Source organism: Exophiala bonariae, assembly GCF_035927105.1.
Source record: "Exophiala bonariae strain CCFEE 5792 chromosome Unknown scaffold_5, whole genome shotgun sequence".
NCBI lineage: Eukaryota > Fungi > Ascomycota > Eurotiomycetes > Chaetothyriales > Herpotrichiellaceae > Exophiala > Exophiala bonariae.
Window position 1 is genome coordinate 472,956 of NW_027042480.1, and position 16,298 is coordinate 489,253.

Consider the following 16,298-nt stretch of genomic DNA (forward strand, 5'->3'; position numbering starts at 1 on the left):
ATCTTTGGTCCACCAAGGAAAAAGGCCCAGAAGTTGACATTACTCCCAGCTCACAACATTGTGCAGACAGGGAAAGTCATCTGCTCTTCCGGTTGAGTCTGGACTTCTCCATTGCATTGTCCAGAATTGCACTCCAGCGCACTCATCCCACGCATCGTACCAAGTTCATGCTTTCGCTCACATGAGTACCCGACAATCTGGCCGTCAACAATGCAGCTCGATGATGTTATGAGTTATGATGTGATTGTCGCTGCGAGGTTGTACATATTTGTACATACACACATTCGAGATTTCTGCGACCACCAAAACGTATCGGGAATGGCAGGAGCATGGCAAAGATGGCTCGGAAGGAGTATTTGACAGACTTGGATAGGACAAGTACAAAGTACTGCGCCACTAAGCACCATTCTGGTGTTGACAGAGCCTAACGATAGTAGCACCTGAAGAGGTCTATCATTGAATGCATAGATTCCAGAACGAATTTATCAAAATAGATATACTCAAAATCAAATCGAGGGGAGACCTTCAATTGCCCACAACGAACTCAAGACCATGTCAATCTAGTTAGTTAATCCTCGCTCTGTCCCTACCCGATCGAGCCTACCTTCGGTGCAGGAAATATTCATACTACCGAGCTGAGTACCTAAGGAGGTCACCAAGAGTGGAAACAATCAATCTCTCCGCCTCTTTGCCAAGTCGGTTAGTTAGAAGCGAACGCGACGGAAAATCTGCTCCGCGACAATATCCGCTGCCATGGGCTTCCATGTGATGGCTTGCGTCTCTGTGCCTAACTAGCTAAGCTGACGGGGTCACAATGTACCGTGGGAGGGATGGAGGACGAAGTTTTAGCTAGTTGCTCATATTAAATCGGATTCTTGCTTCTTGCTCTTATAGAATACCTTGAAAGTCTATCACAATGCGGTAAAGCGTACGACAATCATCTATGGAGCTGTGTTTTGCAACACTGGATCAAGGTCATCCATGAAGAAAAAAAAGAAACATCTCGTAATCACATCTCAAACATCGCAAGCCATGTGGCAATGATGTTGGAGTATATGATCGGCATTTGTTTTTATCCGTCGTGCAACCATATTGGCAGTCACTCTGGGAAATGCTTCTCATTATGCCACCACTAACCAACCCATCTTCTCGCGCTCTGGAACAATCTCGCCCATGGGCCGTACTCACCCCATTCCTCGGCCTTGCCATCGGGAATATAGCTGCCCACACCGCCCAGGACAGTCCGCTCAGGATGCGGCATGAGGGCAAGCACACGACCGTCGACGCTGCGCATGCCTGCAATACCCTCAGGGCTGCCGTTTGGATTGTATGGATATGCGGTGGTAGGGGAGAGGGTCTTGTTGTCGACATATCGGATCGGGGCGAGGTGCGAGGCCGCAAAGTCGTGTGCGAGCGCTGCGTCCTGTGCTTTGCGCGTGCTGGCGGAGGAGGAGCCCTCGCTGGAACTCGAGACGAAGCTGGCCCGGCCCTCCCCGTGCGCGACTGCGATGGGCAGAGCGGTACCGGCCATGCCGTGGAAGAAGACGGAGGGCGCCATGCCTGAGGATGCTGGTGGGTCCGAGATCCTTACCATCGCCACGCGCCCTTCATACCGTTCGCTCTCATTGCCTTCGTATGAAGGCCACTTCTCCGCGCCGGGGATCAGTTCCTTGAGTTTGCTCAGTACTTGACATCCGTTGCAGACGCCGAGTGTGAAGGTGTCGGTGCGGTTGAAGAAGTCTTGGAACTTCCGACGCGTTACCGGGTGGAAGAGGATGGATTTCGCCCAGCCTTGTCCCGCGCCGAGGCAATCGCCAAAGCTGAATCCACCGACTAGAGCCAGGCCAGTGAAGGACGAGAGGTCGTGATCGAGTCCAAGGTGAGTCTGATGTGGTTTCGGATCTAGTATGTCGGACATGTGCACGTCGACAGTGGTGAAGCCGGCTTGTTCGAAGGCGAATGCCATCTCAGCATGACTGTTGCTGCCTTGGTCCCTCAGAATGGCCACCCGAGGTCGTGCCGTGGGTCGCACGTAGTTGATAACCGAAGTCTTGTAGGTGTTGATATTTTCCTTCGGCTTATATGTGAGATGATAGGAGATGCCGGGATTGCCATCATCAAGGATTGACTCGTACTCCTGGTCAGCACAGAGTGGATTGTCACGAGCTCGCTGCATCCAGTATGAAGTATTCGCCCATTTCTGTTGAAGCTCACCTCGAGTTGCACGGTAGACGAGTTTGCCTCCATGGTAGATTGCCATATTCTGTTGAGTTGATTTCGTCGAGACACGACCGATCTTGAAAATGAGACCTGGTGGTGGCCCGCAAGTGGCGAAACAGGCTTTGAAGCGATTCTCATCCTCCTTGCGAACCTGGAAAACGGCACCGAGTTCCTCGTTGAAGAGGGAAGAGATGACATCCGGCAATTTTGGTGATGGACAGATTTCGTTGATCATAATTTCAATTCCACAGCGACCAGCGAATGACATTTCAGCGAGAGTGGTGAAAAGACCACCATCACTGCGGTCGTGGTATGCCAATACGAGATCTTGCTCGTGTAGCTGTTGTGTAGCGTCAAAGAAGTCCTGGAACAGACTCACTGAACGGATATTGGGCGATTCATCTCCAATCTGTTTGAAGGCCTGAGCGAGGATTGAACCTCCCATGGCACGATGTGCAAGCCCGAGATCAACGAAGAACAAGGTGGATTCGCCTACTTCACTATACCGGCGTAGTTGTGGAGTCCATGTCTTCTTGATATCGAGAACGGGGGCAAATGCAGTGACGACCAAGGACAAAGGCGCAGTGACTTCCTTTGCTTCTTTGGATTCCGAGTCTTGCCATTTCATCTTCATTGACATTGAGTCTTTGCCAACAGGAATTGAAATGCCGAGTTTTGGGCACAAATCCATTCCCAGGGTTTCGACAGCCTCGTATATTGCGGCCCCTTCTCCAGGATGACTGGTTGCAGACATCCAATTTGCAGACAGTTTAACCTGCGACAAACGATCCGGAAGGTCGGCAGCTGTGAGATTCATGAGCGACTCCGCAACTGCCATGCGCGCAGAGGCAGCAGGAGAGATCAAGGCAAGAGTCGGTTTTTCTCCCATTGCTTTGGCAGTACCAGTCTTGATACCCGCAGTGAGCGATGTCGCTGTGACACCAACGTTCGATACGGGCACCTGCCAGGGGCCGACCATCTGATCTCGGGCTACCATACCACCGACAGTTCTGTCACCAATCGTGATTAAAAATGACTTCGAACCAACGGCAGGCATTTGCAGAACTCTAGTTATTGCTTCTTCAAGCAGGCCATCTGTCGATGCCTGTGGAACATACAAGCTCAAGCTAGTATCGAATCCAGGGAGATTCACTTTGCGAGAAGTGACATCTCGAGTCATCTTTGGGGGCTTCCCGAAAAGTACATCCATTGGAAGATCGATAGGATCTTGTCGCCCATCTGTTGCAGGGTTGAAGCGGTCTGTAAGTTTGATGGTTTGTTGATTGGTAGCTCGACCAACCACAGAAATCTCGCAGCGCTCACGCTTAGCAATAGATTTGAATCGGTTCATCCCCTCTTGTGCAACTGCCAGAACGTATCTTTCTTGAGCTTCGCAGCACCATATTTGTAGAGGACTCATGCTTTTGTCAGCACAGTCGACTTCACGAAGCTCAAAGTCAGCGCCAACACCTGAATCTTTGGCCAATTCTGGTAGAGCATTTGACAGACCACCTGCTCCGACATCGTGAATGAAAAGGATTGGGTTTTGGGAGCCGAGAGCCGCACAAGCATCAATAACTTCTTGCGCTCGTCGTTGCATCTCTGGGTTGCCTCGTTGAACACTTGCAAAGTCGAGGTCGGCGGATCCCTCTCCCGATGCAATACTTGAAGCAGCACCACCTCCCAGACCAATCAGCATTGCTGGGCCTCCCATCACGATAAGAAAAGCGCCTTCTTTGACGAGGGCCGGGTCCTTGATGGCAAACTGTGGTCTTACGACACCGATGCCACCTGCAATCATGATCGGTTTGTGATAACCCCTGATCTCACTTGAATCTTTTCCGGTCTGCATTTCTGTGAGCAACGTTCGGAAGTAGCCGACAATACAAGGTCGACCAAATTCGTTGTTGAAGGCAGCACTCCCTAATGGTGCTTCGAGCATTATATCATAACTGCTTGCGATATGATGAGGTTTACCGTAATCGAGTTCCCATGGTTGACGGTGGTCGGGAATAAGGAGATCAGAGACACAAAACCCTGCAAGCCCTGCCTGAGGTTTAGAACCGCGACCTGTGGCACCTTCATCTCTGATTTCACCACCCGATCCTGTGGCAGCTCCTGGAAAAGGAGATACCGCAGTGGGGTGGTTGTGAGTCTCAACCTTTGCGAGGAAATGCACCATTTCCTTTGTCGATTTCCACTGGCCAGAGTGTAAATCAGGTGCCCAATGAGTCCCTTCACTGCCTTTCAGCACGGCCGCGTTATCACTATAGGCACTGATGGTTCCTTCAGGAGTCTGTTTGTGAGTGTTTCTGATCATGCCAAAGAGAGAATTTGTCTTGGGTTGGCCATCAATTGTCCAAGACGCGTTGAATATCTTATGTCGGCAATGTTCCGAATTGACTTGAGCAAACATGAAAAGCTCAACATCTGTGGGATTCCTCGGAACGGGGCCGTCGTGAGAATATGCCTCGGCCAGATACTGTATCTCAGAAGCGTCCAAGGCAAGGCCAAGCTGTACGTTAAGCTCTTGAATGATCTGAGTAGGGGATTTACCGTCGCTATATAGATCGTAAGTGCCCAGTGTACCAGCTTCCTGATGAAGGAATAAGAGTTCGAGTTGAGGTTCACCCTCTGAAATGGTTTCTGTCATGCGATCATGTAAGAAGTCAAGTGTCGATGGATCCAGGGAAGATCCGTCTTTGAGCTGGACCGTAATCTTGACTCCTCTTTCTATTCTCCCAACAACCTTGCGGAGTCCACAGACATGGGCAATGCTGGTTGCTTTGGTACTCCACGGGGAGATAGTGCCAGACCGGGGCAAAACGTGGAGGACTTTGTGTGAACTGGATTCTTTTTCCTCATGGAAGACATTGTCACCATAGGTCAGAAGTTTCTCAATGAGAGCATTGCTCTCCGAGTCCAAGGAGCCAGTGAGCTCGATGTAATGGATATATTGTCCCTGAACGTCCTGGGCGCCGATTTGGGAAGCCAATGCCTGACGACGGAAATCGGAAAAGGCCGAAGAACCTGGTACAACACTGACCTGGGATGCTGGAGTAGCCATGGTCGACAACGTTGGTTGATTGAAAAGCTCAAGCGTTGTTTACTACGTTTACCGGTGGCAATTGGTTTTGATCATCGCCTGGTGCAATGCACGTGAAACAGCCTGGTCTGCAGCGATGGGATCTGACTCAGATTGGGGTCTGGTCAAAGTCTTAGCCGGTATGCAGAAGACGAAACCGAAAGATCACACGATCTGTTCGAGGTGTTTTGATGGATCGAGGTTGATCCTGGAACAACAGTCATGGGGCCTGTGTTCGACTCCGAGTCATTCTGGCCTGGTGGTTCAGTCAAAATATGTGGTAGTGAAAGAAAAGTTTGAGGGGTGGATGCGCAGCAGCCAACGAGAGAGCACCGAGATTCGAGCGGGTGACGAGGTCACGTGGGATGTGCTCTGGGTTTGATCAACGTGTCAGTAAGACGGTGTTTTTGGGCACTGACCAAACCCCAGCAGCCAAAGCCTATCATTTTAACCAGTTGAACAGAACTTAGACGGCAGTTGGCCCAACTCTTACTGACTCCTGGGCGCCCTGGGCTTCCCCTCATCCCTAAGAGATGGAGTCGTATGCCTATGACCTCGCCTATCGCCCTATCTGAATACTCCAGTGGGCGCTACCCCATTCCTGTTCCTATCCCATATCCATCTCTCCAACACCAAGCTTCCAGCTGCCTGTAAACCAAATCTGTCCTTCAATTCACCACGACAATTGACGGATATTCATCATCTCCAATTCTTGTCCTTGCATGCACTACTAGTACCCGACTTAGACCCTTATTCTGCAATCTCTTCGACGCTTCTACGAGTACACCAACAGGCTACCACATTGATCGCTATCTGCCCATGCTCCGCTTTTCCACCGACTGGGGTTCAAGTTGCTGATACGTATCCGTCCATACCAAAACCTTGGTTTCGCCTATTATTTACTACTACCAATGCTCCATGACATGTCATAGCACCTCAACCGACCGACCCTCTCCGCTCTGCTTCTGATCGTTGAACCTGAGGCCCGACTCTTCCACCTACCATCCAACCTGTGCACTTGACCCACCTGCATTTGCACCTCTTCTGTCCACACCTCGATCGATGCTCCTACTCGTAACTGGGCACGAGGTTTGAGTAGTCACTTCCACTCTTATTCTCTACCCCTTTGAGTTTGAGGGAGGGTCAGTCGGACGACTGTCCCTATATCGCCGCAAAGATTCCTTCTCCTCGCCAGTTTCCCCAATCTTTCCTCCACCACCGATCGCAGTCCTCACGATCCCGCTCAGATTTCACAAGCCAACCATCCGCCGTGTATTCTTCCGTCCAGAACGAAAAAGGCGAAAGCCATCGGCGCCAGTCCCGTTCTTCAAGTGCAGAGTCGGACGACTTCTCGCTTTGGAGTGACACCGGAGATCTTGCTGAACAACTAGCCAACGACGAGGATCCTCTTCGAATCGAGCTTGATCCTCTAACGCGGCAAGGGCAGAGCCTCAAGGGCCACCGCCACGGTCAAGGTGGGGGAAGGAGGAAAAAGGTCGATTTCCATCCAGACCATCTTGAGAAAGGACAAGGATCCGGGGGAATTGACAAGGAGGCTATATATATACCAGAACCTTCACAAAGGCATATAAGCAATATCGAACGGCTGCTGGCTCTTATCATGGCTCCCAACGACCCTCAGACTGCCCGGACCAAGGGTCTTGTTGGCAAGCCTTTACTGTGAGAGACTTCAATTTTGCACGCTAAATCAGAACTCGACTTACAGAATCTCAGGTATTTCACAAGTGTATTTGTATCTTTGGGAGTGTTCCTCTTTGGCTATGATCAGGGCGTAATGTCGGGCATCATCACGTATGTGTCTTTCCTGTCCTGTTTGGAGGTTTGAGCTGACAATGTGTAGGGGTCCTTTTTTCAGAGACTATTTTAACCAACCAGGCCCGGCCGAGGTTGGTACTATGGTCGCCATTCTCGAAGTCGGAGCCTTCATCTCTTCACTTTGTGTTGGTCGTATTGGCGATATCATTGGTAGACGGAGAACCATCCTTTACGGCTCCATGATCTTCTTTGTTGGTGGCATGTGCCAAACATTTGCGAATGGTATGCCTATGATGATGGTAGGAAGACTAATCGCAGGGTTCGGGGTGGGTGCTCTTTCCACAATCGTGCCTGTCTATCAATCTGAGATTAGCCCGCCGCACAACCGCGGCAAATTGGCCTGTATCGAGTTTACGGGCAACATCACTGGGTATGCGGCCAGTGTGTGGGTGGATTACTTCTGCAGTTTCATTCAAAGTGACATTTCGTGGCGACTGCCACTCCTGATGCAATGCTTCATGGGTGCCTTGCTTGGATTCGGAAGCTTGATCATTTGTGAATCACCTCGGTATGGTTCTGTGTGAGAGACATAAATAGAAAATAACTAACCTTTCTTGCAGATGGCTTCTTGACAATGATCATGATGAAGAGGGCATTATTGTCATTGCCAATTTGTATGGAAAAGGAGACATCCACAACCCGAAAGCGCGACAGGAATATCGAGAGATCAAAATGAACGTCCTTATCCAACGCCAAGAAGGAGAGCGCTCCTATGGGGATATGTTCAAGAGGTATTATCGCAGAGTCTTCATTGCCATGTCAGCTCAAGCATTTGCGCAATTGAATGGGATCAACGTCATCTCGTATTATGCGCCACTGGTTTTCGAATCGGCCGGGTGGGTCGGTCGGGATGCGATCTTGATGACCGGTATCAACGCCATCACATACTTAGGATCGACTATTCCTCCATGGTATGTAGTAGACCGATGGGGTCGACGACCGATCCTGCTCTCCGGTGCGGTGGCAATGATCATTTCGCTCTCACTCATCTCCTACTTTATATTTATTGATGTCAAGCTGACACCAACGATGGTGGTGGTGTTTGTGATGATCTACAATGCCGCGTTTGGAGCAAGCTGGGGACCAATTCCATGGCTTTACCCACCGGAGATTCTTCCTCTCAGCATTCGAGCTAAGGGTGCGAGCTTGAGTACTGCAAGCAACTGGGCATTCAACTTTCTGGTTGGAGAACTTACACCGGTGCTTCAAGGAGCGATCAAATGGCGCCTATATTTGGTACATGCGTTTTTTTGTGCTGTCAGCTTTGTACTTGGTAAGTGGTCTGAGATCAGAGTTCCTGCACAGGCTCTAACATGCTTTAGTCTATTTCGTCTACCCAGAAACCGCCAATGTGCGACTAGAGGATATGAACGCCTTGTTTGGCGATGCTACAACAGCAATGCCCACACCAGCCACCCAGGCGGAACAAGGGCCATTGATGGGTATTGGCTCACCGTCATCGATCGATATCCGAGGGGGTTCACCGCGACCTGGAATGTTTTCAGCGGATTCCGCGATTCCTGGGCTTGACATCGATCCACCGGATGTCCAACTGGATTCGAATGGCCGTCCTCGAGGCCGGGACGAGAACAATGAAGGCCTCGGTGGATGGATTGGACGCATGGTCTCGAGAACCCGTCAAGACAGTCGAGGACGGGGGCAGTATGGTAAGATCGGGCAAGATGAAGACTAGTGCGTGCTTAGAGAAGGGAGAAGTGGGATCAAGTACCGCACAATCACGACGACTTATAGACTAGAGGCACGTAGCCTGGATTGAATTGCCAGCCAAGGGATGCACAAAAGGACTACGCTTCGCTGGACCTGGGATCGTGGCCTAATTTTCCTTTGGGGTTGCTCTTAGTGGGTATACATATAAAAATGAAATCGAAGGATTCAAGGGTTTGAGCCAGACATTACTCGTGTCATGTTGGGTAGAAATTAGGTAGCCTCCTCATGGAAGGATCCGAAATACGCTATAGCCATACCAAGAAAGACGAAGCTTTAGGCCGATGATTTTGCAGGTCTTCAGGCTGTTAGTCATTCCTGGAGAAATAATGAGACTAGTCAACGTTCAGGTTGGGGGTGGTTTGTACTCTGGATATCGGATATCGGATTATCTTCATCCGTGCTCAGGCTCTCAACTGCACCTGCGTTGTCTGTGCACCGACTTCGAACGTGACTTCCCTACCACCGCTAATCGCCATTACTACCTCCACCACTATCTCGCCTCATTATTCTGTGCCTCACCTTCCGTATTCTCCCACTACTTTGGGCCCAGCAACAAAGAACCTTAGATTGAGATGATGCAGACCTCGCCCGCTATCCTCTCCCTTCGTCTTCTTTGTTGAATTCCACATTCGCATTATTGGACCACTTTGTCACAACCCTCTCCCACGCGCCTGTCACTCGCTGTCCCCACCTGCCTCGCTTCGCCCTTTCCGACTCGACCTGCGCTCACACTTGCGCACCTGCAAATCATCCATCCGTGTAACAAACCCTTTGGCAACAGCAGTGTCATTCCTCAGCCTTCTATCCCTTTACTACACAAGGTGGACAATCTTCAACAACCAGTCGCCAGTTGTACTTTTTGCTCTCTCTTGTTAGCAGCGTCACCTCCTCACTCCTGCCATCTCGCGCCATCCCGTTTCCCCAAACCTTGCGGGTCCTTCGCCCGACTCCATCACCAAGTCAATACCACTCAAAGACACACCCCCGTCATCTACCACCATCTCTACCATCACCGACTTTCGACTGCGTCTGCAGGCATGTGATGGCTCGAAATCAAACAGACGAATCCTCGCCATTCGTTTTGATGGTCTCGTTCCACCGGTCGGTGATGGAAATATAGATTTCGCCTTTGCGACAAGATGTCCCAAGGCATGAACAAGACTTCCTCAGATAAATCCAAGGAAATCCCACGTACCTCGGAAATTCTATCTCAACTGGATGATCGCATACTGCGACTACGCCATTCCATCCTTCCCAGGCACCCCTATCTCTTATCCGTCCCTTCGGATGTCCCATATCGACACAGTTCACGCTTTGTCAACACATGGTATGAAGGAACTGCGTTTGATCGCACAGAAGAGCAGCTACAATATCTCAGTTTTCTGTCTCGCCAGCTTGAAGACGAATCGTTGTTGAAGGTCGAGGGCGGTTGGGCCGACGACAGAGGTAATAGAATCGACGAAGACGCACTTTCTCCCAAGACCATACCAAACACCGGCCAGAATACTCCTGCCGATCAAGGCCATCGGAAGAAAATCAGTTGGAAGGACTATAAGACCAAAGGTAAAGTTTCACCTGAAGCGGTCTCTCAAACGCCTGTAGTCGCTTCGCCCAAGACATCAATTCCAGCCTCGCCCAAACCACCGCCTGGCGAAAAACCGGTACTGGAAAACGGTACATCACACATTGTCCAGCAGAAGCAGGAACCTGGACCTCAAGATTTCGACCACAAGCCAAGACAAATTGACGGCCATTGTTCTCCGCCACCAGTTGATTCTCGCAAACCCGATTCCCCCAGCCCAGCAAAGAGGCGCAAACTTTCAAAACCCCCAGAGGAGCCCAAATCCTCAACCATGTCGACCAAAGTGGAGGCTCAACCTGCGGTCATGAAAATGCCTAGGTTACTCTCGCCCACCCTTCCATCTCCACAAAAACAAATGGGCTTGCCAGAATTGCTCTCGCCTCTCCTCCCTCCTTCTTTGGCCAAAGCAATGTCTACACCTTCCGACACCGTCTCGATTGGAAGCCCCGCAGCAGCTTCTCATTCTCGGACAGATTCAGTGCGTGCGATATTGGCTGGCGCCGACCTGGACAATTCACCCTCAAACAAAGGCGGTCTATCAATTACTGGAGATCGAGTGCGATCTAATAGTCAGCATTCTGCCAGAGATTCAGTTCCCGGCACGCCGAATGCAATCAAACCCATCGTTGGTGTGAAGGCTCTGTCCAAGATTGGCGCCAAATTGGGTACACCGGTCCATGAAGGTGCCCGGTCAAGCCCAGGTCCTCGACAGAGACATACCATTATTCTCAAGTACGGCAAGAAAAACAGGAAGAGGGTTGAGGCACTTCTGAAACTTGGAGGACGGCCTAAAAAGACAATCGTCAGGAATGAAGATGCTCTGACAAGCAAGACGCCAGATATCAGACCGAAGAAGGACTTTTCAAAGAACGATACCGTTGAGACCCATCATCCGCCAGAATCAAAATCAAAGAAACCGCCTGTCCCTGTTGAAGCCAAGGAAGTTCGCCGCGAGAAGGACAATCAGCCCAAACCAACCACATCCGAGCCCCTAAAGATGGAGAAAAAACGTAAGATAGAGGTCAGCCCTCCTCTTGCCACGAAGAGGTTGAAACAGTCTGCTGAGCAAGAGAAGCGGCCATCCACACCCGTGCAACTTGCGGGAAAGACGCCATTGGCCTCACAGTCTAAATCCACTTTTTCCACACCTAAGAAAGAACTCAAGTCTGCAGCTATGCGAAGAGTTGAGTCCTCAGACTACCAAGATGTCCCAACACCTACCGGGGATCGAGGACGAGTATCAACGCCTGTAGCTACTGCAAAGCCTTCATACCAGCCTGCTCAGACCGCAACTAGCAGGGAAGAAGAACGACATCTGTGGACAAATTTAAATACCAAGTACTTTGCACTGGGTCGTTCTTTGAAACATCAGGGGACCAAGATTGGGCCTTCAGCCAATGGCGAAGTCAAGGCTTACTCTGCTAAATCTGTCATGTTGCTTGTTGAAGCCTTGCTGTGTTTTATGATTAACATATCAGCGCAAGCTCATGCACGGCCTGGCGCCGATCCAGGATGGAATACCATCATTCCATACCATATCTTTGTCTGGCGAGCATCAAGGAAACATCCACATCTGCACGGGTTAGTAGTTCAGCTGGGCGCGGTGTGTCGCCAACTCATTCATAAGTATGATATGGATCGGCTTGCTCGAGACCCACTGCCTGATGACTACTGCAATGCTGCACCAACTCCTGGAAGTGATGGGAATACCAAGACCAATGAGGATGCAGAAAAATACAAGAAGTCCTATGTCGATTTCAAAGATGGCCTTATCCAGAATGCACGAGAGCTTCAAACCGCTTGGCTCGAAGGTTCTCGTCATCTCTCCCCTGATATTCTCAAGCGCGACTTCCCCACCACATTTTCGAAACGCGCAAAAGATTCATCTCTTCGATTACAAGAAAAACCGACACCAGCGAAAATCCCCAAGGACTTTTATCTGCCCTTGGACGCAAATACCACAGCCTTTGAGGCAGCGAGATTTGGCCTTGCATTCCTTCAGGAATGGGCTGACAAAGAGAAAGTGGAGTGGAAGACGAGCATTGAGCTAGGATGATGTTGAATGTACTTTAGAACGGATGACCCGACGTGAAGGAAAGGGACTTGAATTTTGTGCCCCGGCCAATGAACAGAGTGGCTTGTCAGGGGCCCCAACAATGTGCTCGGCTAAAAAAGAAACGGTTCACATGTCATGAAGAACCACGAAGTCTTTTATTCAAATCAAGTCAGTTTAGGTAGGTAGACAGATCAGATGGCGATTCCAAAGATACCCCCACCCATAGCGTGAAGTGCCCGTGGAGATGAACACGGTGCAGTACGATACGATAATGAATGCAAATGCAAATGTTCTTTTGAATTGGGGGTTTCTTACGTTTGATTTGAGTTCTCTACTGCTGCTGTTGAGGTTGCTATAGCTGTTGCCATAGGTCTTGGTATTGGAATAGCTACCTTAATGTTTTGTTTGTACCTGTGTCTACGTCTGCGTCTGTGGGCTGCTGACGTGCGTATCAGATGACGACCGCCAGAAGACCAGAAGCAGGATATTATTAGTCGCGAGGAGTAGAGGGGGGAAAGGAAAAGCCCGAAATTTGCTGAGAAGGTGCCAGGGTGGGTATCGAGAGGTGTTGAAGGGGTGTTGAGAGGTGCGTGTGGTGTGGTGTGGTGTGGTGTGGTGTGGTGTGGTGTGTTCCTTTATTATGGTCGTGATGCTTGAGTGTTGGTTGTGGGTGTGGGTGTGGGTGTGGTTGTGGGGTGGTGGACAAGCTATTTGTGTGGTAGGGGTATGTCTCAGATGCTGGGTTGGATCGAGCAGAATAGAGCCTGAAATGCGCTTGGAGGAGTTGAGCTTTTCGTTGATTAAGATCATCAAGTCAAAGGCGATGCAAGTAGAATTCTCAATCCAGGCATGCGGCAGTAGCCAGGAGTCAGGAGCCAGTGGAGAAACTTTTCGACACGATGAGATGGAGCGATGCGGTTCAGGCCCAGATGCTCGCACGTCGGTTAAGCCCAGGGGTTTAGTCAACATGCTCTCTACGGATAAATTGCCGCCTGCGTTGGTTGGGGGGATGGTCCCATGCTGACACCTGCTGGAGACGGAATTGGCGCATCATTTCGTCCCGGTCATCGACGATCTGGTGGTCCAACACAGGGGCAGGGTCAGGCCGAGGAGGCGTTGGTATTTTTGGAGGTGGTGGTGTTAACCGATAACTTACCACGGGTTTGACATCGTGTAAGTCCTCTGGGTATATGACCTGCTGGACGCCGACGTGTTGGATGTGTCGATACTTGGTGGACAGGATGCGGGCTGCGCGCCCCTGAAAGTGCGTTCTCTGCGCGGCCGCCTCAGTCTCGAAATCGCCTTCGGTCGTTAAAGGTTCCGGATAGAGGTTGGCGCTCATCGGGTGTGGCAGTTCGACGGTACGCACCTTTGGCATGTGCGTGAGGAGTATTGCGAGCTGGTTTATCGCGTCCATAGGCTTTTCGTCTACGCCGAGCCCTGGTAGCTGGAGAACTAACACTGTCGACTGGGTGAGGCGGAGCCGCATCCCGCTGGTGCAGAGGTATGTGAGGTTTGGAACACATTTCCTGAAGAGTGAGAAGTATCTCGGCGATGCTGCGATTTCTTGTGGCAGGTAGAGGACTTCTCTGAAGGACGGTACAGGTCATCAGTTTCCAACATTATTTATACCGAATTGAGCTCCATCTCAGCCCGAGGGTTCGAGACCACGATGCTTACGTTGTGTATCGCAATCGGGAGCACTCGCTCATCTCCTGCAAGAGGAGTTTGCATTTCCAGTCTGGCACCCGGATCCTGTAGATCATGGTGAAGTCCATGACATGGATCTTCTGGAACATGAATGCGGCGGTCATGTCGTTGAATGTCTTGCTGCTTCGGGAGAATCGCTCTAAGCTTACGATATCGAGAAATGAGTATATCACATTCAACACTTCCTCGGGCAGACCCATCAGCAGGTCCAGCAGAGTGGGTTCGACAAGAGGTTTCGGCTCTTCCACCGTCTTATGGAGTTCCGCCGTTGGTACCACTGCTGTTGTAGACATTGTTCACTGAAATCGCTGTCTCTGAAAAGTTATCAGGCTGGACATCGGAAAGCAGAGGAAGTAAAGAAGTCTGAGAGCCACCAATCAGGCTTCAATTTGGATTGCGGAGACATTATGGCCCATCTCGGTTAGTGACAGATCGGGCACAGCCTTATCATTCTCAGCCTTGCGCCTCAAGCCAAGTGCACTTCTCCGACCGAGTCCTTAACCCCATCACTCGCCATTCGCAAGTAATCTTCACTCTGTACAGGCTGCATTTCTACCACTCTCCATTGTTGCTAAACAGAGAACGATGGATGTGGTAGGCAGACCATGTCCATCGACGATGACCCTACCGACTTTGATGGCTCTCTAGGAATCCTACCCGTGGTACCTGCCGACTCTTCTCCTCCCATTTTCAAAGACCCACGAAGCAATGCAGCCACCGGTGCTTCTGCAGCAGGTGTTCGTGCTTTCACTGCTCAAGCCGTAGCGTTCTACTTCCGGGCTCCTGCGAAAGCTTTCTTCAGAACTCGTGTCGATTATCTGGTAGGTCGAGAGATCAATCAACTCTAAGTTGAAGAAGTGGTTCAGAGAACTCACTGTTTCCCCACAGGCCTACGCCAAATCCATCTCTAGTCAAGAACTCCAGCGAGGCGGTTTCTCCTGGCGCACGACTACTCCGGGATTGCTCGTCAATGCAATCGGAAGCTATGGATGGCGTTTCATCCCCGATCAGCTGGCTCCGCCACTGCTAGGCAATCTCGTAGTCGGAGCTGCTCTGTATACCTCCTACCTCCAGATCCTGGCTCGTCTGCACGAGCCGTCGGCACATGCCACAAAGGCGACCTATCCTCCTCCTTCGCCAAGAGATACATTCATAGCTGGATTTGCCGCCGGGACCATTCAAAGCGTGATCGCTGCCCCACTAGACGCATTGCAGGTTCGATTCGAACGAAGGGGGCAGGCATACGAGAATAAAACAATGTGGCAGTACGGAAGAGGCAAGCTACATGAGATCGGGTTGCGTGGAATATTTGCAGGATGGGGATTGTCATTCATGAAAGACAGCTTCGGATCGGGTATATTCTTCTGCACTTTCGAATACATCAAGGCGCAGGCTTACTACCGATACGTGCGGTGGTATTACGGAAGCTTAGAAGAGCCTGCGGTGGACAAGCTGGCAAAAAAAGCCGGGATGGCTGCGACAGCTAGCCAGCCCATAGCGACCATCAGGCCGCACTATGCCTTGGAGCCTTCGTTCCTCATGTTGGCGGGCATGACCGCGTCAATCACCCAACAGATGGTGTTGTATCCCTTGTCGACTGTCCAGACGTTACATTTTGAGCGACTTGAGGACTTGGACAAGAAAGCTGTCAGGCTGCAGCAGTCCCAATCACCAAGTCGAGGTCGCATGTTGAGGGCGTACTATCATGCCTACCAGGACACGTGGAGGCAATCCCAAGCACAGGCAGCGAAGCAGGGAGGTCTCAAGCGGTGGCTTTACAGAGGGTTCTGGTATTTCACCATCCGTCAAGTACCGAGCACCAGTGCAGGTTTGATTATATTTGAATTGATACGCAGGAAATATGGTATGACTGGGGATGAGGTGAAGATCACGCAGGATGGATATGATATCCTCTTGACGTAGGCTACTAGGTTAGACCTTTGTTGAACAAGTCGCTCCTCACCACTGGCACTCGAATCAAAAAGTGAATAGTTTTCCACAGAATATTGTTGTTCCTTGGGTAGTAAGTAATTTGATCAGGCAACAAGCGCGTTCCGGCGCGCCAAGACCTAGCGCGTTCT

At 50.7% G+C, this 16,298-nt stretch overlaps 5 protein-coding genes across 5 annotated transcripts; 3 read left to right on the forward strand and 2 right to left on the reverse strand.

The window, feature by feature from the left end:
* Positions 1–1,132: 1,132 nt before the first annotated feature.
* Positions 1,133–5,287, reverse strand: LTR84_010945 (uncharacterized protein; the record flags this gene model as incomplete). Its single annotated transcript, XM_064854478.1, has 1 exon — positions 1,133–5,287. The coding sequence occupies one exon, from the start codon at positions 5,285–5,287 to the stop codon at positions 1,133–1,135; it is 4,155 nt and encodes a 1,384-aa protein (XP_064709204.1).
* A 1,639-nt stretch (positions 5,288–6,926) lies between these two features.
* Positions 6,927–8,834, forward strand: LTR84_010946 (uncharacterized protein; the record flags this gene model as incomplete). The annotated part of the gene is made up of 5 exons (XM_064854479.1): positions 6,927–6,985; positions 7,040–7,117; positions 7,167–7,649; positions 7,702–8,414; positions 8,464–8,834. The coding sequence occupies 5 exons, from the start codon at positions 6,927–6,929 to the stop codon at positions 8,832–8,834; spliced, it is 1,704 nt and encodes a 567-aa protein (XP_064709205.1).
* A 1,174-nt stretch (positions 8,835–10,008) lies between these two features.
* Positions 10,009–12,507, forward strand: LTR84_010947 (uncharacterized protein; the record flags this gene model as incomplete). The annotated part of the gene is made up of 1 exon (XM_064854480.1): positions 10,009–12,507. The coding sequence occupies one exon, from the start codon at positions 10,009–10,011 to the stop codon at positions 12,505–12,507; it is 2,499 nt and encodes an 832-aa protein (XP_064709206.1).
* Positions 12,508–13,465: 958 nt separating this feature from the next.
* Positions 13,466–14,510, reverse strand: LTR84_010948 (uncharacterized protein; the record flags this gene model as incomplete). Its single annotated transcript, XM_064854481.1, has 2 exons — positions 13,466–14,096; positions 14,188–14,510. 2 exons carry the CDS (start codon positions 14,508–14,510, stop codon positions 13,466–13,468), a joined length of 954 nt encoding a protein of 317 aa, XP_064709207.1.
* A 312-nt stretch (positions 14,511–14,822) lies between these two features.
* Positions 14,823–16,140, forward strand: LTR84_010949 (uncharacterized protein; the record flags this gene model as incomplete). Its single annotated transcript, XM_064854482.1, has 2 exons — positions 14,823–15,038; positions 15,106–16,140. The coding sequence occupies 2 exons, from the start codon at positions 14,823–14,825 to the stop codon at positions 16,138–16,140; spliced, it is 1,251 nt and encodes a 416-aa protein (XP_064709208.1).
* Positions 16,141–16,298: the final 158 nt, after the last annotated feature.